This window comes from Lygodium microphyllum, chromosome 27, assembly GCF_053477565.2.
Source record: "Lygodium microphyllum isolate KBCC chromosome 27, Lygodium_microphyllum_v1.1.10, whole genome shotgun sequence".
Lineage (NCBI taxonomy): Eukaryota > Viridiplantae > Streptophyta > Polypodiopsida > Schizaeales > Lygodiaceae > Lygodium > Lygodium microphyllum.
In genome coordinates this window covers 80,902,090-80,923,120 of record NC_141161.1, presented here as the reverse complement: position 1 = coordinate 80,923,120, position 21,031 = coordinate 80,902,090, and the positions used below count along the sequence as shown (strand labels likewise).

At 42.8% G+C, this 21,031-nt stretch overlaps 1 protein-coding gene across 4 annotated transcripts in view; it reads right to left on the bottom strand.

The window, feature by feature from the left end:
* LOC148012520 (NAD(P)-binding Rossmann-fold superfamily protein) overlaps positions 1-21,031 on the bottom strand; it is a 120,569-nt gene that overhangs the window by 21,828 nt on the left and 77,710 nt on the right. For 3 of the 4 annotated variants that reach the window (XM_087669284.1, XM_087669285.1, XM_087669287.1), the window contains 2 exons: positions 9,839-9,973; positions 9,579-9,716 (listed from right to left, as the gene is read on the bottom strand). In XM_087669284.1, coding sequence (XP_087525410.1) covers positions 9,579-9,716; positions 9,839-9,973 — 273 coding nt within the window. The remainder of the gene's footprint in view (positions 1-9,578; positions 9,717-9,838; positions 9,974-21,031) is intronic. The other variant, XM_087669286.1, reaches the window with a different exon arrangement.

Sequence of the window (21,031 nt, the reverse complement as noted above, 5' to 3'; positions counted from 1 at the left end):
TTTTGGCAAGAGCTCAAGGAGTGCCGCCTCTGGATTTGGGAGGGCAAGCCACTTGATGAGCTGGAGTGGGATCCAGGAGAGTGACTATGGCCAACCACTCCGGTCGCCAAGAAGCCACCGAGGTTCCTGGAGTACACTGCTAGGACTGGCATGTAGGAGGCACTTGGCGGAGCACAGCATCACGGAGCCTTTCCAGCGGATAGCTGGAGGCCGAGGAGGGTATGGTATTTTTTATGGCTGGTTGCACATGGAGGCTTGGTAGTCGGAAGCTAGCTTGCCCAGATGCAGAAGGAGGAAGGTTGTAAGCGCTGCACATAGCAGCCCCTGGAAACCCCAAAGCACTGCCTTTGGTCATGTGAGGCGGCACAACTCATGTGGAGAGGAGCATGCCGCATCCTCCACCGCATAGCACCTAGCTTTGGATGTATCTCATGGGGAGCTTTCTGCCGGCAAGCGGTCAGCCAAGGCCGTCACCTTCTGTTTGAGGCCGGGATGCAGGACACGATATTCATTATCAAGGCAAGGTCGTGTGCACTAGTCAATTTAGAGGCTCTACCCATCTGCCAGGTACTAGGCCCACAATAGACCGCTCTGAGATATGGAATATCATAGGGAGTCTTACTGGTTGGCATATCTAGAAGGTGAGATGTCAGGAGGCTTTCGACAGAGAGACACTATCAATACAGGCGACCTTAGCAGAGCTCTGGACTTGGACCTCCATCATCCACTCCCTCCGCGGCCGATGGGATCAGGTGCAAGGCTAGTCCAAGGCTCATCAAGAGCTCCGATGTCATTTCATGCGCACTTGGGGCGGCCACGACTTGTTTTTCGCGATACAGGCGGGCAACCCTAGATAGCGATACACCCCCCTCCATGGCTTCTTGCCCCCATCCACCCCATACCGCCTTGAGAGGCTTGTATACATGATGTATTTGTAAATTTCATCAGCTCCAGCAGCTAGTCTGTTGAGCATGGGCACTCCGTTGTAATCAGTTTTTTTTTTTTAGTAATATAATCAGCCACATTTTACTTGCAAAGAAAAAGGCCTACTCAGCAGTTGTCTGTCTGCAGCCACTTACACGGACATATCTTCATTGGATATTCTTGCATTTTCTTCTTCAAGTGGCCGCGTGGCAGTCAGCTTGATAGCAGCCATCATCTTGGCAAGATTTCAGGATATCCTTAATCTTTCACAGATCGTGAGGATTGTGTTTCGCTCTCTCTACAGCAGGTTGTCCTTTCCTTCACCCTTCAGAATTTACCTTTGAAATCCTACTGCCAAAGGACTGCATTTCGCTTCCTTCACTATGCACATTCCATACAGGTGCTACCACCTAATTCAAAGAAGATAGTGCAGTTATCTTCAAAGCTTCGGCTCCGCTATATCAGCTTGATTTTCTTGTCATGATTCAGTGATTCACCATTCATCTTCTTCTTCTATTTTTTCCGAGTTTCTCTTTTCTCTCAGTGCTTGCCATACACACACTATGTTTCTTCCTAAAACCCTATTGTCTCTCTAGTTTGCTTTCACGGCAATCTTTTTTTGAGATGGTATCAAAGCATACTTGATATTTTGACATGGTATTGAAGCTAGAGGCGCTCAAAGAGCCAAGAAGATCCTCTGCATTAGAGACGACAAAGACAAGTTGTAGAAGTGGCAACATCTTCTGATTACCCCCGATTTCCGCTGCACAATCTGGAGTTATCCTTATCTTCTTGTTCTTCTTGTTCTCACCCTCACTTTTTCAAGTTTTTACCTTGGTGCTATGGCCTTCTCCTGACAGATAGTCCACTTAGTGCTCCTACTCTGGCACCAACGATCATACCACCAAAAATTGTCGACTTCGACCTTTGCTCCCCACACCATTGAAGTACATGCATCTACCCTCAAGCACTCCTTGTGCCACAAGGATCATTCTACATCGGCTATCAGATTATAGATCTCAAGGGAATAGGACGCATCCGATGCGCATTAAGCCCTTACGAGTAAAAAGAAGGATCATCAGTACCAATACCTCCTCGAGACCACCGCAATGTGCTATGCACGTTTACCCCACCCATTTTCAAGTGCAATGGCTTTCTCTGCCATCGCTTCTGCAGTCTGCTCCACCAAGAGACAATGATTGTTGGATATCGTCATCCCATTAGTCCGCTCCTTCGAGAGACAAAAGTTGTTCGACTACTTCCACTCCTTTAACCCAATTCACTATGTGACACTGACTGTTGGCCACCCTTGGCTCCTTAGGAGCTATCCATTCCCCCTCCTCCCTTGTCTTGCTCTACAGACACCAATTCCGATGCCGGCATTGAGAAGATTCCATGTGATACCCCTCCCTCCACTCCCTCGTCTACTCAAGTTTGGGAGGCTAGCTCTGAGAGTTGCCTAGCGTATATTCATTTGGAGCCCTAGATACCTTCTTCGGCACTGTCGGATACATTTCCTTCATCTTTAGATATATCAAAGGCTGTGGTCCATGAGTTTCTTGATTCCCTCTCTCTCTCAAAGGGAATTCACCAAGGGATTCCGAGGGGGCTCACTTTCTTCTCCAGAGGGGGATACCATTCCTTCGACTTCAACCCTTTACATTCTAGGAGTGGTTGACATATCTTTGCCACATCACCCATTTCTTCATTTATTTGCTCATCATCTTTTTACCACTCACACCCAAGATCTATAGGTTGTTCCTAGTTTGGGGCTTTGGATGCTTCATCCATGGCTTGGTGGCTAGCCCTGCATATAACTTCCAACATGGAGTAAGGAAGGTTGTGGCTTCTCTCCCGAGAGAGAGTTTCGAGTTCTATCAGCTCATCATGTCTACCTCACAAGTGGAATACTAGGATCCTCGAGTTAATCTTCTTCTCTTTCACACTCCTCTTTTTCAATCCATATTAGCCTTGAGAGCGGGTGTTGACAAACCAAGTCATTCAGTATATTTCCCCCTGCTCCATTCCTATTTTGCTTTCCATTTAGAGTCCCAAAAAGGGCTTTAATTAGATCATTATTTAGTGTTGACCCACCACCCGAGCAAGGCAGCTGCTTCATTTGCAGCAGATTCAGACCGTTCACAGCAAGTTACACCGTCTTTATCAGCCCCACGTGAGATACATACGTTTTTTATGTTTTCTTTACTTCTGAAGGGCTGCTGAATAGTCGCCTATCTGCAGCCACTTACACAGAGAGATCTTCATCCCATATTCTTGCATCTTCTTTTCCAGCTGGCTGTCCATCTGCCGCCTTGATAGCAGCTATCATCATGGAGAGATTTCAGCATATCCTTCATCTCTGACAGCTCTTGAGGACCACGCTTCACTCCCTCTACAGTTGGCTGTCCTTCCTTCACCCTTTACCATTTACCTTCAATATCCTACTTCCAAAGGACTGTGTTTCCCTCCCTTCACTGTGCACGTTCCCTATAGGTGTTGCCACCTAATTAAGACAGGATAGTGCAGTTATCCTAAGAGCTTCGGCTCCGCTTATCAGCTTGATTCACCTAGCATGACTAAATGATTTATCATTCATCATCTTATTCTTTTGTGTTTCGTGAGTTTCTCTTTTCTCTCAGAGTTTGTCATGCACACTATGTTTCTCCCACAAACCCTACTCTCTATTTTGTTTTCACAACAGTCATATTTTGACATGAACACCTACAACCATACGTATAACCACCCCTTTCAGCACATCAGTAATCAATTCTGTAAAGAAATACAAAAAGGAAGAAAGAAAGGGGATCAAGGCTACTACATGTGGTCATGTTGCTCCTTCAATCGTCTTTATAAAATCAGCAATGTACATTTCAAAGAGTCTGCATGAGAGGGGGCAGCCTTGCTTCACACCAATCCTACTCTCGAGTACGTCAAACATCCCATATGTAGCTCATACCATGACTGTCATTGACTCATATCATACTAAGAGCCCCCACTCCCACATCATCTTTAATGCTACTACTATGGCATGGAGTTCGCATAACAGCCCCACATGTGATCTCCTATCAAACACCTTGCAGTAATCCACAAAGTGAGATTGTATTTTACCTTTGTATACTGCCCTCATCAAAGTTGACACCTAATATTAGAAGTATAGTAATTTTAATTATTCTAAATAACATTTTTCCAACCTTGAAACCTTAAGGTAACATATGAAAGAAAATGTGAACAAAAACCTCGAAACACGAAAAGGACCAAACGTTTCTGATGACTACCACCCTTAGCATACGTATGTCAAACCTCTCATGCAGCAACACAGTTCGTGTCATGGCACTCCTAGAATCTCCTTCAAGCCTTCGTACAATCTTAGCTCATGAGAAGTAAGTAGAACTCCTGCTCAATTCTCGCACAACAAGCATGTTTCTTGCACCTAATGGATGTCCGCTTTGATATGTAGGCTTGAAGCAAGACCAAACAAGCTTCATATTGCCTTTGCTCTTTCCAAATTCGATCTTTCAACCTTCTAGGAACATAAAGGAATCATCGATAAGGGACTCTCCCAAAAGTGTTGCTCCAATGGGAAGGGTCAATCCAATGATCTCACCATAAGTAGCCATCTTATCTAGCAATCAGAGCATCAGATGTGTCACCAAGGCAAACAAAAAGGACTAAGAGGGGATCCCTGGGGAAGCGAACGAGAAAGAGCAATCCCCTCAATCACAACCCCATTAAATGCGATTCATGTCACTGCATCAATGCAAATAGTACCAATAATGTATGTATTTCAAGGCCCAAAACCCATGGCACCCATTATATGTCTAACAAAAGATCAACTAGCATGATCAAAAGCCTTTTCAATATCCAGTTGGATCATAACAACCTGCTGGCCAAAGGCTTTTGCATAATCTATCTCCAATTGAATATTCATAATATTATGCATGATATTGTGTCACTTGATGTCGTGGATGAATCAGCTGTGGAGAAACTTTTTACAATCTATTAGTGATGATCTTTGAGAAAATTTTATTTGAAGAGAGGGAATCTTTGGTAACAAGCGAAGCACAACAATCTTCCAATCCAAGGGTGTGCAATCCAATCACCAAACTTGCTTACAAAGACAGGTCAATGGATCTTTGAGCTTATCAACATCTCTGGAGAAAGGTTCATTAGGTATGCCATCCCCACTTGGGCTTTTCCTACAGGGCAGATGAGATAACACCTCCTCGACCTACCCCTAAGTGATGTCAACATCCATAAAATCTGCTCATTTTGGTTTAACTTGGTCCCGTACCATGTCTACAACACAATTGTGGCCAACAAGAATTGAATCAGTGATATTGTCTTGTGGATCCAACAAAGATTTATAATACCAGAGGCACATTTATATTGTTGCGCACAATATTCTCATGAGCATATTTTATGCAAAGCCACTCACAACCTAATGAATTTGGCAATTACTATCGTATAAGGCATCCAAACGGGCCAGCAATTTATGTTTGGCATATTGCTCATCCTGGAGAGCCTACACTCTGCATTTCAACAATTCAAAATAAGTGGACAACTCTAGAAATGAGTCGCGAGCTTATTATAATGTGAGAGATTGTTCCAACAAGGATTGCATATGCTGCAATTCAACCATATGCGTAGATGTTTGTTGGATCACATAGGGCTTGAGAAGAAATTTCTTCTCTTGCATGTCAGCATTCGTGGGTGCAGAAGGTGCCTGACAATCAAGCCATATCACTTAGGTTATTTATGTTTAGGATATGTCTATGAACCGGACATTAATCAATCATGTATCATTATGAAGTTTTTGCTCTGATACCAACTGTAACGTGCCCGCTCCTCAAATCGCAGGACACATCTTAGCAATCCATCGAGAGATATATCTAGAAGACACTGCCTGGCACTCCCAAGGAATGACATGGAGATTGCCCATGCATCCAACCCCTCAGATCGATACTATTTGCCAAAGGAAGATATCAATTGTAGTATACATTCAGAGAACTGGTCATGCAAGAGGAATGATTGATTGAATTTCACGGGCGTACCGCCCAGCTAGGCCTCAAAAGCATCCACCAAGTGATCAATCATTTCCAAGATCAGAGGATAATGGTATGAGAGGACATATTGTCTCTCCACCCACACATTAAGCACATCCAAGAGAGAAGAATTACTCTAACAAACATACATCCTATCCAATCTAGCCCAAGTTCCCACATGTTGAAGGAACGAAAGGTAAACCCTAGCTCTGAAGAATGTAGCAAAGACCACATGTCTTGTTTCAATGACAAGGTTCTCAAGGCATCCCATGTTCTCGCATTCCAAACCATCCCTCAGAGAATGTGGCAAAGTTTCTTATTCCGCAAACTCACAAGTATTAAAATCACCCATCATAAGTCCCTGGTGGGCCAAAGTGAGACGCTACAAGTCTATACAAAGCTACTGACGATCCCAAGTTGTGTTGGGAGCATACACCCCTACCAACCAAAGAGCCTCCCCCTCGTACATAAACTCGACAATCATAAACCTACCTTCAGCATCCTGGCAAATCAAGGGCAAGCATAACCCCAAATCTACCAAGTGCTCCACCACTAAAAAACACCATAAAATCCTTCTATACATAAGTGCAACTAGCCATAGCATGTTGCTTGTGCTCAACTCCGCATAAAATATCCAAATTACTTGTAAAAATAGTCCTCCACTATCTCTACATTTTGCTTCTAGATGAGATGACTTTAACATTCCATAACTGTGTGTGTGTGTGTGTGCGCGCGCGCGCTATACCATTACTTTTGTTTTTATTAATGCGAATTGGCAATATAATGTTCAAAGTAGGATTTTTAGAGCGTCTTTGAATACTTGTAAAGTTGTTATTTCAAAAGTATGAAAAAAAAACCTAAATGTATCTATTTTCTAATTTCCCATTCCCGAAATGGGGCCTACCCATTCCAATCACATTTCATGCTCACCTTCCCCATTCCTTGTTCCATGTTGCAATCTTTACCTTAAGAAAGTTTTTCCTGAAGAGTTTATCACCAGAGACGTAATTGCGGCACATAGACGTAATTGCAACCTATAGACTACATTATTGTTGAGAGAGAGGCATGTGAACCTGCTATATCCAAGGGTGGATAAGGGTAGATAAGTGTGAATGGATTGGAAAGCAGGGGAAACCCTAACCCTAACCAATCAAAGGCTATATAAACAGCCCTATGAATCACTCTCAATAGATGTGTGAGACTGTGAGTACCCCAATTATACTTTGAGCAAATTCATAAGCAAGTTCTTGTTCTTGTACTTTGAGCTCTGTTCTGCCTCTTGTGCACATATTTTCATACTACAACTCTGATATTCCAACATGGAATCAGAGCTATCTCTGATCCATTGAGCTTCCCCTAGCTTCATCTCAACCTAAGTGCACAAGAAAAGTTCCATTTTTCATCTTATCCTCTCAACCTCCATAGCTAGTTCTAGGAGTTGGTGTGGCCAAGGAGGGCATATCAGCTCACGACTTCTTCTGTGGATCTCTTCTCCACCTTAGAACGCATTTTTTTGTCATCTTAACTGCCGACATTGTCTGCTCTAAGAGCCAACATTGCTGAAATACACAAAAAAGGAGCAAATTTCATCTGAGCAGATTCAACCTGATCATGCTCATCACAAAGGGAAGAATGGTGATGGCTACCATGGGGCTTAAATAACCCCCCAAGTGGGCTATCCCCACCTAAGAGGGCATCTCTACTGGCCACACTGATCAAAACCCTGAATGTGTGTCTGGCTGGCAGCCATAGCTAGAAAGCTTCAAGCCTTCATCTTTCAACCTTTATCATCCTGGATACTAAAAGTGATTCTAATCAGTAATAAACCTTGTTTGAAGTTCATTGCAAATCTGAAAGCTCCATCTCAAGGCTGAACACACTTGGTGGGCATAATTAAGTTCATCAAAAGACCAACATTTCACATTTCAAGTGAGGCATAAGCTGTGAGATGAGTGCTTGTAAGCACTCATCTTACATTTCTCAGTCATTGCTTGTTAATGTTTATCAAAAATCTGAATAATAAAACCTGAGACATGCATGCCATTTATCATTTTAGCACGATGATTAAGTGTTTATCTTGTTAAGTGGCACTATAAGGCTATTTGTAACCTATAAACACAAACCATGTTACTGATCCACTCCAAATGTTATCTTGCTATTTTTCTATCTAATCAATTCTAAATCACTTTCATCTTATTGTGTACTTTGCATCATTTTATCTACTTCCACTCTTATTCCCTACTTTATAAAGAAATATACACTCCCATTGCCTTGTGCAATTAGTAAGACCTTCCTATCATGGCCTATTCTTATGTAACACCTCACATCCGCAACTTTGATGGCCAAGATTGCCATCCATGGCTAATATCGGTGAAATATAGAAAGATGGAGAGGGGTTACCGGCCCTTCATCAAAGGGACCAATGTCATTGACCCATCCAATCCTAGAGATGCAGAAGATAATGAAAAACAGCCCAAGCTATCATAATGCTGCATCTAAATAAATACTAAATCCACCATGTTGACCAAGTTTCAACAGCAAAAGAGAAGTGGGATGATCTCGACAAAATTGTATGGTGCAAAAGGGAAGGATTCCAAAATCTTCCTCAAAATAGAGTTCTTCAGCTTGGAATACAAGAAAGGTGAAGACATGGGGAAGTTCATTCCCCGCATTAAGGGACTAATGGCCCAACTAGCTTCAATACAAGGTCCAATTGCTACAAAAGATGCCATTGCAATACTTTTAAAACCTATAAGGAATGTCTTCCCAACTCTTGTAACTACTCTAACAAATGTACTGAAGGCTTTTAGTTCAAGCATATTGATTTGACCCTATGTTGAGCTGTTTGTTGAGCACACAAAGTCAACATCGCTATCCATGGCTTCTTTTCCTCAACACAAGCCCCTCCCCTCCGCCGAGGGAAACCCGGTGCTATGAAACTCTCTTCCAAGAAGACTCTTGTTGTGTGGAGACACCCGAACTAAAGATTCATTACAAGCGTTTTGCCATTGGGAGCTTTGAACGTCTTTGACTAGTTGAGCCATTTCGGAGTTGAGAAACAAATCCTTTTACGCTCACCTTCTAGAGGTTCCTAATTCGAATAGAGTCAGTTGTCTTAGAGGCAAATCTGTCAGTTAGTTTTGGCATTGTCACCAAAAGAAATTGTATAAAGAGGTTTAGGTTTATGAGAGGTAGTTATGTTGGTCTTCCTTGAACTCTACTGGTATAGCCTGCCACCTACAGTTTGATGGACTTCTTGTTAAAGACAGAAAGTGCTTAGAATATGTCAGTAAGGATGACCTTCTTCGAAATACCCAACTGGGTGTGTTGAGTATCTTCAAACCTTCATGGATCATTGATAAGTACATTTCATCTGTGTTCATAAGTCCTGATGTCTTCTTGTGCTTAAAATTAGCATACATACATCTAAAGAGACCGATCAAATGCATCATGGATCATTCTCTAAAATTTCTCCTCACAGTAACTGCACTTGGCTAAATTGCCCTAATTGACTTCTCATTTTATATATCCTCCTTAACCAGAAGCATAACAAATTACCTTGTATAATACAAATAGGCCAGCTATGTATGAGAAGTGGTAAAGTTACCATACTTGGTAGTCAGAAGGGTCCACATTTTCATCCTCATTAGTTGCTTTAAAAGGAAGGAGCTTTGCTTTCGGTTTTTCTGTAGAGAACACAACAGGTATTCCGGTCTTAATTCCATGCTCTCTTCGTAGCCGATGTCTTACCTGTAGTATTATAAGGAAACAATTGCAAAGGCCACCTCAATCAAGAAGACAGTTTTGTTGATTATGTATCATCCCCTTCAATTTCATTTCAACAACATCCATTTACCAGCAATGTAACTTACAGAACGGGACAGAGGATCGTTGGATGATTCCCTCAGGTCAGATATTCGTACACGGGTAGGATCAGCCCGAGCACCAGCACCCATTGAAGATATCACCTTCAGTCCCCTTTTAATGCATGCTGCAAGGAGTGCTACCTGCCCATCACTTTCTAGCTTTAGAGACTTTACTTTGGCTATCTATCCAAGTTCAAGGATCACTTCACGAAGAGCTGTATATGTCAACCCGCTTCTCAATAAAACAAGATAACCAGAAACTCAACTCTTTTTCCCAACAAAGAAAATTACTGTTCAATCTATGTCAGCCAAGAGGAAAGGTTGAAACTACACAAAAGAATCCAATCAAAATAGCTAGAGATTTGCTTTACACGGAATCAGGTAAACGATGTGATAAACGAAGAGCCCTAGAGAGATACTTTCAACCAATCAGAATGCCAGAAGCTAAATTTCTTACTTCCAAGAGAGAATTAAACTAACTGGGAAAAACACAAATGAAACATTTCAAATAACAAGAATGTCAAACTTCACACACTGTGAGGTCAATAATGTGATAAAAGAACACCCCTTAGCTGAGACTTTCAACAAATCAGAACATGAGAAGTTTTAAGTTCTTAATTTACAAACAAAAAGAAACTTCAAAGCAAGCCACACCCAACCATTCGCTGGCCATCAAAAGTTCTCAATTTCTGCAGCAAGCCAAACAACCATGACAAGATCAGACAGGGAATGTTCTTCATAAATATATAGATTTATAGGGGTTCAAGGTACACTTAATTATGACCAGAAGTCAAAGTTGAACTGCTTCTGTCCCTCTTTGTCCTGCACCTTTTCTCAAACTACAGCTCATTGTTTTTGCATAATTTACATTTGCATCATGATCATGCCTACACAACTATGTTATTTTTGGCGCAAATGCAGACTGTTTGCTTATATATGGTACTTCAATATTTGGCCTTTATTTGCAGTTGAAACCAAGAAACTCCAGCCTCTGGTGCATCCTTCCTTCCCAGCAGTGGGCTCTCTCCTTTTAGTGTGCACCTTCCATTCTCACCGCCACTTTTAACTCTATACTAATCTTTCATCCACAATAGCACCTCCTCCCACCCCTCTGCAGCTATCCCATTTTGGCTCCCCCTTTGCTTTCTTCACTTCTCCTTCCCCTCATCCATCTCCTCTTCCTTCCACCTGTCCTCATTGCCCTCCCCTCCCCTCAGTCACCCTTCTTGTTCTTACTGTGCAGGGATGAAACATTACTGAGTTTCTTACTTTTGAGTTTTTGGCTCAACCTTTCCCCTCATGCACCTTTGAAACCTCCTTTTCCCCTGTCCTCCCTATCCCTTCCATCCATCTCTTAACATTTTCTCATTCATTTACAGCATTGATTCATTTACTTTTCTTCTCTGTTTCTGTTTGTGTTTTTGCATTTTACACCTTGCATTTTTGTATTTTGCGTTTAGGGTTTGTGTTTATTGCCATACTATAAGTTACTATTATTACATTTTAATCATGTTCGTACATTCTGTGTTTTCTCCATGCAAACCCTAGCATATCTTCACATGGTATCAAAGCCGGCGCTCTTTTAAAGAGTGTCCTATCATTATCGTGGACAACTTGGTTTTGTGTGAGATACACAAACAACACATATTGGATTCACGATGGCTCAAATGACTCCATCTTTGGATTCTTTGATGCTCTCTCTAGCTCTTACACTTCTCAACTACCATAGAGCTCTCTCCTGAGGTTGAGATTCAAGCTTGCCTACGCCACTTGATCAACATTGGAGCCCTCTTCAAAGATCGAGTACGAGCATATTCCATGTATCCAAAACGTTGATTCTCCTTTGGCCATTCCAACTAAAGGGTGTCAAGTCTACCTTCATCACCAAATTCATCATGGTTCCCGGCACCACACAAAGACTGACAATATGTTCCTCTTCATCCTTCGGCATCAACTTGTGGTTGATAGGAGGTTGCTACCCTTCTTCATATTCGATAGGTTTCAGCATTCGTCTTCGACATTGTGAGATGGAAGGATCGAGGCGCAATTGTGAGTTCAATAGACAGGACAGTGTGAGAGTGAGAGACAGAGTGAAGCACGACACCCAAGAGAATAGACTGAAAGAATGTGTCCAGAAAGTACAAAGTACAACCCTTAAACTTAGGGTTGTAGGGGGTATTCACACCCGACACACACTAAGTGCCCATAAGTGTGTAACATAAGCACATAAGCACATACAACAACAAGACTATAAGTCTGGGGAAAAAAACCTCTCCTACCGAGAGTAAAAAGTGCCCCAGTGTCCTACTGATCACCGACACTCCCATATGAGCGTAGGCGTAAGTGAGGCGAGTCAAATATCCAACAAACCCCCCTAGAGTGAAGAGTGATCAAGAGTACAAGGATCATCCGCCACCAAAGGATATCAAATTTAAAGCATCGCGAAATGCTTCAAATTTGTCACGAGGAAGAGCTTTGGTGAAAATGTCTGCCACATTACTGGTGGTAGGACAATAGACAAGGCTGATATCACCTGCATGTAGCCTCTCTCTGACAGAGTGATAATGGATCTCAATGTGTTTCGTGCGGGCATGAAACACTGGGTTCCGTGCCACTGCAATGGCACTCTGAATGTCAGTGAACAAAGAAATAGACTCCGTAACAAATACATCCAAATCAGCTAGCAAGCGTCTAAGCCATACGCATTCAACTGTGGTAGTGAAAGCTGCCTTGTATTCAGCTTCACATGATGATGTGGCAACAGTGGATTGTTTCTTGCTAAGCCAAGAAATGCAAGAAGAGCCAAGAAAGAAACAATTGCCACTAGTGGAGTGACGTGTATCATAATCACCAGCCCAATCAGAATCACTGTAAGCATGTAACTGCAATGGTCCCCCCTTGGCATAAAGCAACCCAAGAGATCGAGTACCCTGCAAGTAACGAAAAACATGCTTGACAGCTTGCTAATGTGACATACGTGGCTGATGCATATACTTGCTCAAAGCTGAAACTGCAAACCGTATGTCCGGCCTAGTGTTGCATAGACAGATAAGACATCCAACTGCAAGAGCATATGTATGTATATCAAACAAATCACTGTCATCATGTAATGACAGTTTCAGTCCAGGTTCCATGGGAGTACAAACTGGCTTGCAATCCTGTAAGCCAAACTTCTCAAGAAGCTGCCCAATATACCTTGACTGTGATAGCCCAATACCTCGAGCATCATGTATGAATTGGATGCCCAAGTAGTAATGCAAAACTCCCAAGTCAAACATGTCAAAAGTTTGCTGTAAATTTTGTTTGAATGCTGAAATCTGATCAGCATGTGTTCCAATGAGCAAAAGGTCATCAACATAAAGACATATAATCAGCATAGATCCCCCTTCTTTACATACGTAAAGGGTAGACTCAGATGAGCTGTTTAGAAACCCCTGACCAAGCAAGAAGGCATCTATTTTTGCATACCAAGCTCTAGGAGCTTGTTTCAAACCATATAGTGCCTTTTTGAGCTTGCATACCAAATGTTCTGAGCCTTCAACTGCAAAACCAATGGGCTGCTGTACATAAACTTCCTCCTGAAGTTCTCCATGTAAAAATGCAGTCTTGATATCTAGCTGATGCACTGTCCAACCATAATGTGCAGCCAAAGCAATCATAGACCTGATGGTCGTCATACGGGAAGTAGGAGCAAATGTCTCCTCATAATCAATGCCCTTTTTCTGTGCGTAGCCTTTAGCTACAAGCCGTGCCTTGTATTTATCAATGGATCCATCTGCTTTCCTTTTCAGTTTGTAGACCCATTTCGTTCCAATGGCTTTCTTCCCAAATGGCAAGGACACCAAATCCCAAGTTTGATTCTTAGTAATAGAATCTAATTCAGCTTGCATTGCTGCCATCCAATGCACACTGTGTTGTGCATGCTCATAGCATTCAGGCTCTTCATTATCAAAAGTACTTGCTGCCATAACAAACTCCATGGTATGTGCTGAATCATGCAAACGAGTTTGCCTTCTAGTACAACCAGCCATGGGTGCATCCAAAGGACTATCTTGTATAGTCTGCAAATACCATCTAGGTAACTGTCTAGCTTCTTGACTGTGTGCAAGCTCTTGCTGAATTTCAGTTTCAGCATTATGCTGAATATTCCGATCAGCCAATGGCTGAATTTCTGCACTTTCCATAGGAGCAGCTGGCTGAACATTAGGTTCATTTTCTGAAGCTCCAGCTGAATCACCAAAAGTAATGGGGAGCAGCCCTTCAAAAACATCACGGGCAGCCTGATATGTGTCCAAACCAGCCAAGGATAATTCTGATTTTTCATCAAAAACAACATCCCTGCTGACAAAAACCTTCTTTGTAACGGGATCATAGAGTCTGTAGCCTTTGCTCTCATTGCTATATCCCATAAAAATGCACTTAACAACCTTGTTGTCCAACTTTTTTCTAAGTACCTGTGGAATATGGGCATAGGCAAGACATCCAAAGGTACGAAATTGACCAACAGAAGGTTTACGGCTGTTCCAAGCCTCAAAAGGTGTGATGGTCTTCAAGGCTTTGGTAGGGCATCTGTTCAAAATATGGCAAGCACACATGACTGCTTCCATCCAAAAACTATGAGGCAAGCTCTTTGCCTTCAGCATACATCTGGCCATCTCCATGAGTGACCAATTCTTCCTCTCTACTACCCCATTCTGCTGTGGAGTATAGGCAGTAGTGTACTGATGGACTATGCCTTTCCGCTTCAAAAAAGAATTCAGCATAGAGGACATGTATTCCCCCCCTCAGTCCGAATGGAGAGTCTTAATTTTGCATCCAGATTGATTTTCACCAAGTGCACTAAAAGCCAAAAATGCATCATACACTTCTGACTTCTTTTTCAAACAGTAGACCCAGCAAAAACGTGTAAAGTCATCAATGAATGTCACAAAATAGTAACAACCGCCCAATGACATTGTTTGCATAGGCCCACAAATATCTGAATGCACCAAGTGCAATCTGGTTGTTGCTCTGAAAGCAACATCACGAGGAAATGAGAAACGATGCATTTTTCCCAAAATGTATCCCTCGCATAAGTGCTCAGGATGTCTCTCCAAGAGAGGTAAGCCATCCAACATCTAAGTACGCTGCAAAAGCATCAAACTGCCAAAGTTTACATGCCCCAAACGAGCATGCCATAACTCCGCCTGTATCATAGCAGGAGTAAGAGTGGATGTCAAATATACCGACTGATCTACTGAAAGCGCATCCAACTCATATAAACCATGACACAAAGATCCTGTCAAGACCAAAGTCATGCGTTCTTTATCTCTAACCATGCAACGGTCAATATCAAATGTGACCTGCAAACCACAACGTGCCAAAGAAGAAATAGAAAGCATATTCTTCTTGATTCCAGGCACAAACAAAGCATCCTGCAGGCGGAGAATAGAGCCATCAATGGCTGTGAGCTGAATCTCCCCAATACCATGAACAGGGTATGATGCATTATTGGCACACTGTACAGATTTCCCAACGGGAGGTGCACTAACTGAAGCAAACAAATTTCTGCGAGATGTAATATGTCTAGAAGCACCACTGTCAAAGAACCAAGTGTCAGCATCCTCTGTAGAGCTAAGTGCTCTATCGGCCCAAGAGATGTCATAACTGCAAGTGTAAAAACAATAGTCCCTGTCCACAACAAAGGACGCGGACTCACTAGCAGTGGAAGGAGTAGTAGAAACAGACATTCCTGACTCCTTATTCTTCTCTTTGGCAATGCGCTTCCTACACTCAGTGATATAGTGGCATGGCTTCTTATAATAATGACATTTTCCCTTTTTAGCTTGCGTCCCACCTTGTGTCTGATTCTGTGATGTGCCTGAAGTACCAGAACTCTGTGGAGCATTTCTCACCTTGTTGTTTTTGCCTTTCTGTCTTGCCACAAAAGCCTGCTCAGAGACTATAGCATCCACACCACTATTTTTCCTTGTTTGCTCCTCCTCTAGAAGCAAACTAACCAGCTGAATAAAAGTGAGTGGGTGCTCAGCAATCCTCATGGTGAGGTTCAATGCAATATGAAAAGACAAGTACAAAGGAGGTAAGGAATTCAAGGTGGTGGATATCAACTGTGCATCCGAAAAATACTCATCTACATTCATGAGCTACTCCCTCAAGTCCTGAATCTTATTCAAGTGATCTTGCATAGAATCACCTCATTCATCTTCAAAGTCTCCAACTCTTTCTTCAAGAAAGAGATCCGAGTCTCATTCTTTCCTGCAAACATATGCTCCAAAGTCAACCATGCATCTCGTGAAGAAGATGCTGAACGAATGTGAGGGATAATGAACCGCTGAACTACCAGAGCAATCAGCGACAAGGCCTGTGCATCACGTGTATCCCAAGCTTTTTGAACTGCAGTTCTTGGAGGAAGTGGCTGAGGTGGAGCGGGCTGAGGTCCCCGTTGTCCACGTGCACCATGAGGAGGAGGAGTAACGGGAGCTACAACTTCCGGTCGAGTTTCCTCTCCACTGGCATAATCCCATAAATTCTTGGCCACTAATACATTCTTCATCATGAATGACCATAGCGAGTAATTGTTTCCGTCCAATCTGTCTTCCTTGGATACATACGTAAATACATCACCTCCCTAATTTGCCATGATGACAAATTTCCAAAGACAAATGAGCAATGTCAAAGCAGTAAGGACTGAAAATCTGCAAATTTCCAGAAATTGCAACAAACACACTTCTGCAATTAATGTGCAAGGGCGTACTCTGTCAAAAACTGTCTTTTAATGCACGCTTCCCAAGGTGCAAACAGTGCTCAGCAACACTGTTATATCAAAATCCCAAAAAAAATTTGCCAAAATTTCTGTCAAAGCAGTCTTTCTGTGACTGTAACAGCAGTTCATATGCAACTGTCCTCAAAATACACAAAAGCCCCAAAATTTCTGATGAACTAGACCAAAAATTTGCATCAAATTTATCCCACACCTGTATCCTGTATGCTGTGCCTACCGCGTATGAACCTCCTCTTCCAGAACTTTGTTCTGGACTAACCAAAATTAAAATTTTGGTTAAAAAATACCTGACGTGGATTGCAGGCTGACGGGGCAATGTGGCAAGCCACTGGTCAAACGGAAGTCGTCAGGCTGTCAGAGCGGGCGAACGGGACGCAGGGTGCTGACATGGACTGCAGGCTGACAGTCGTTGGTCAAACGGTGTCGGGCAGGCTGGTCAAATGGTGTTGGGCGGGCTGCTGGCGTGCCAGAGGCAGGCGGCCACCAGCAGGTGGCGCTTTAGACAGGCGTGACTGGCGCTGGCGTCGCTTCAGACAGACGAATGGGCTTCAGGCAGGCGGCGCAGGAAACAGGTGGCCCTAGAGACAGGTCGCGCTAGTGACAGGCGGCGCCCAGACCTAACAAGCTGGAGCTGCGCACTGGCGGGAGAGTCTGCACGCTGGCAGACTGACGAGCACAAGAGCACGTCTGGCTGAGATGGCGGCTCCTGCAGGTGCAGCGGCAGTACGCAGGTACAGGGTGAAACTGACTGGGGCTTGGGAACAGGATTAGACGGTGCTGGTAGGCAGACGAGCTACAAGTCGACAGGGCAGAGCTGGCGGGGGCTGCATATAGCAGACAGAAGACTGCTCTGATACCAAATGTGAGATGGAAAGATCGAGGTGCAGCTGTGAGTTCAATAGACAGTGTGAGAGTGAGAGACAGAGTGAAGCACGACACCCAAGAGAATAGACTGAAAGAGTGTGTCCAGAAAGTACAAAGTACAACCCTTAAACTTAGGGTTGTAGGGGGTGTTCACACCCGACACACACTAAGTGCCCATAAGTGTGTAACATAAGCACATAAGCACATACGACAATAAGACTATAAGTCTGGGGGAAAAAACCTCTCCTACCGAGAGTAAAAAGTGCCCCATTGTCCTACTGATCACCGACACTCCCATATGAGCATAGGCGTAAGTGAGGCGTGAGTCACATACCCAACAGACATCAGCCGTCATTCCTTGTAGTACCTCCCCTTTGCATTGCACAATCATCACCACCTTGTAAACAAGCACTTGAGCAAGTGAACGATTTTCCCACAAGAACATTGTCCAAGTGGCACATGTTGCATTCACATTCTCATCATGTAACATTACTCTTTGCATCTCATTGTGTAGAGCAGCCCTTAGCGGGTCCTAAGCTATTTCACCAGTGGTTCTTCTACCACCACACCTTCCTCTTTTTCCCACCCTCACATAGTCAAGATAGCGTCTTAGTTTAGTTACTTCGTAAGTCTCCCCCTAGGGCACAGTTACTTAATAGGCCACCCCAAAAACCATCCAAAAAAAAAGTGGTTCCATCTGCCTTAACATATCCTCGTAGGCAACTGGGCAACCAACAAGCACCCTTTGTCTAATGCCTTGGCCTCTCTGGGGTGATCACTTGGGCTCCCTTGATGAGATAATTGCCTCTATAGTATTGGTAGACCATTGGGAAGCTGACATGCCTCCTTTGTTCGATGCCCTAGCGACTTCGGGATGGGGAACCTTGGAGTGAAAATGAGCTTGAGCTTTCGTTTCAATCCCTTCTTGGTTCCAATTTTGAGCTTGAGAGAGGCTCTTGAGCCAAAATTTTCTTTATTAATTGATTAACTCTTTAAAACAGCCCCAAACATATAAATAACCAAAGTTTCATTAAACAGTACACAATCCTGGAGAGTTTCTATGTCCCATAACCAACACCCTAGTCTCAAAGGATGCTTCTACATCTATAAAAAGACAAGCTGCCCACCATTCAGCCGATCCTTGTCTTGCAAGTTTCAGCCATCAACACTCTTCTTCCACTAGAAGTCTAACTCCCAACAACTGCTACTACATGGTCTACAGTTGTCATCCAACCTCCCACTCTACCGGTGATTGATTGCCGTCACCTTCAAGTGGTTAAATTGTTGCATTTACCAATCCTAGGCCCACAGGCTTTACCTTTTGGTTTCCACCTGCTTCCCTTCCATTTTCCGCATCAGCCTGATTTGTCTTTGAATCTACAACAGGTGGTTTTTGTGTTTTCAGTATCTTTCTTCATCGACCTCTGGTCCCCGACTAATGGTTACTACACTCAAGATCGGTCTCTAGTGGCAACACACATTGACACCTCCCTCAACCCACTCCAAAAAAAGCCATCAGTTTTTGGACACCTCTTCCCTTGAGAATTCTGTACATTTGCTCATTCATTTACAGCATTCATTCATTCTCTTCAAAGCTTTCTTTCTCTTCTCTATTAAGTGTTTATGTGGAGACTTCTTATTGGGGCTCTTCCTACTGGGAATGTACTGCATGCTCAGAAGATCTCTGCAGGGTGATGCATTTTATGTACTACATGTGATGAGACAGTGCTTCATCTTTTTGTCTCCTACCCTGTTGCAAGACAATTTGGAGTTTTGTGTTTCGAGTCTGGACCTCGTTGACTCGTCTCTGGATTTCAACTCGTTCATGGATTTTTGGGAAGATGACCTCCATGATCTCTTTGAGTTCAGACTATTCCTGCCTTTTCCATTTCCTCAGATGGACAGCCTTATGGCATATTTGGCGAACTCGAAATGCCTTCATTTTTTATTATGTATCTGGGATTCATGGTCATGTGGCCCGAATCAGCAGTTAAGTGCTGTGGCAAATCACCTCTATGGTGTCTGCTGACTTGGTTCTTCCTGATATTGCTACTCCCTCGATGGACATTGTTCGCTCCACACCAGCTGTGCTTTCAGTGTGATAGTTCTGTGTTAGAGTCTGTGTAGACTTTCCTTCATGACTACTTTTTTTTCCGTTTTGTTCTAAGCCGACCTCATAGTCTGATGTAAAATAATTTCTACTTAATTCAATTATCTTCACGAAAAAAAAAGAGAGCTGGAAGCTAAGTTTCTTTATGGAAGCATGGCCTTTTTAGATGTGTCTCAAAGTGGCCCAGACTATTGTGTTGCCTATGAATTACTCATTATTTGCCTTTTTTGCCTTGGGCCGAGAGTAGTTTGAGTAACATTACTTGCTTGCCATATCCATTTCATGATGTGGAAAAATGATTCCATGCGTGTTGGTATTTCTTGGATTTTAAGGAGCCATATCTTTATTCCAAAAAGCACAAGTATATTTAGGTTCACATGCTTACTCTTCATTGGTCATTATTTCAAACAGATTTATTATAGTCAGCAGCCCTTGGTCTCTATTGTTTATTTTTTCCTTAAAGCCCCAAGGAATTGTGCATGGGAATACTAAAGTCCGAGGTTTCTAGTGATACATGTTCAACTATGATTCTTAATTCTCGGTTATTTCTTCTATTCACTTGACCCATTTGACATGCTCATGGAACACTGTTCTTTAGAAGGTGAATTGGCATCCAATGGGGGATATATTGCATGTTAATTTCTTACAAATTGAGTTGTTGGTTGTGTCTCGGCTCCTATGAAAGGAAAGCAAGATGATTGGTGCAAGTTGAATCGGATGGCACATATGGATTTGGTTTCTAGTGTAGATGAGACTTTGTTCGCTCATAGTGTGGTGATGTTTTTTCGCACACCTAGGCAGGTTTTCTAGATCTTGTGTGGGTGCTAAGATTTGTGGGATATGATCTTAGTGCATTTGTAGGATTGGTAGCCCTTTTTGAAACCAGCCTTTCTCCTTGTGTAGGGTGGTAAATAACTTGATTTAACATTGATTACAACAAGCATAAAATTCACATAGATTGCAAATATAAATGTTGTGACTTAATCTTGAACGAGGGATAACCTATTGGCTTCAAAATTGGCGCTCCTTATAGTGTATTTCTTTGACTTCTATTGCAAATGGATGGAGTACAACTGAGATGATCTTATCTCCTCCGCTTATCCAAGGGCCTCTTGCTGTCAAAACTGACCAGCAAGTCTCTAAACTAATTCGCTTCTTTGGTTTGCTTGGGGATTGGCTTTTACCTTGGTTCTCGAAAGACAAATTCAGTCCCAAATTTGATATTTGGATGGTTGTTCTCTTGAATCTTCTTAAAATTCCTTGATTTTAGCTCTTGGAATTCAAGTCCTAGGCTCTCAATTTTGAGCAAGTATCTCAAGATGGTTGTCGAAATCCTAATTTTTGCTGTAAATTAGAGTTTATAACATAGATTAACCAAAATCTCCACCTTTGATAACTCAAATGATTGGGCTTTGCTAAGATAACTTGAGAGATGGTTGGGGGA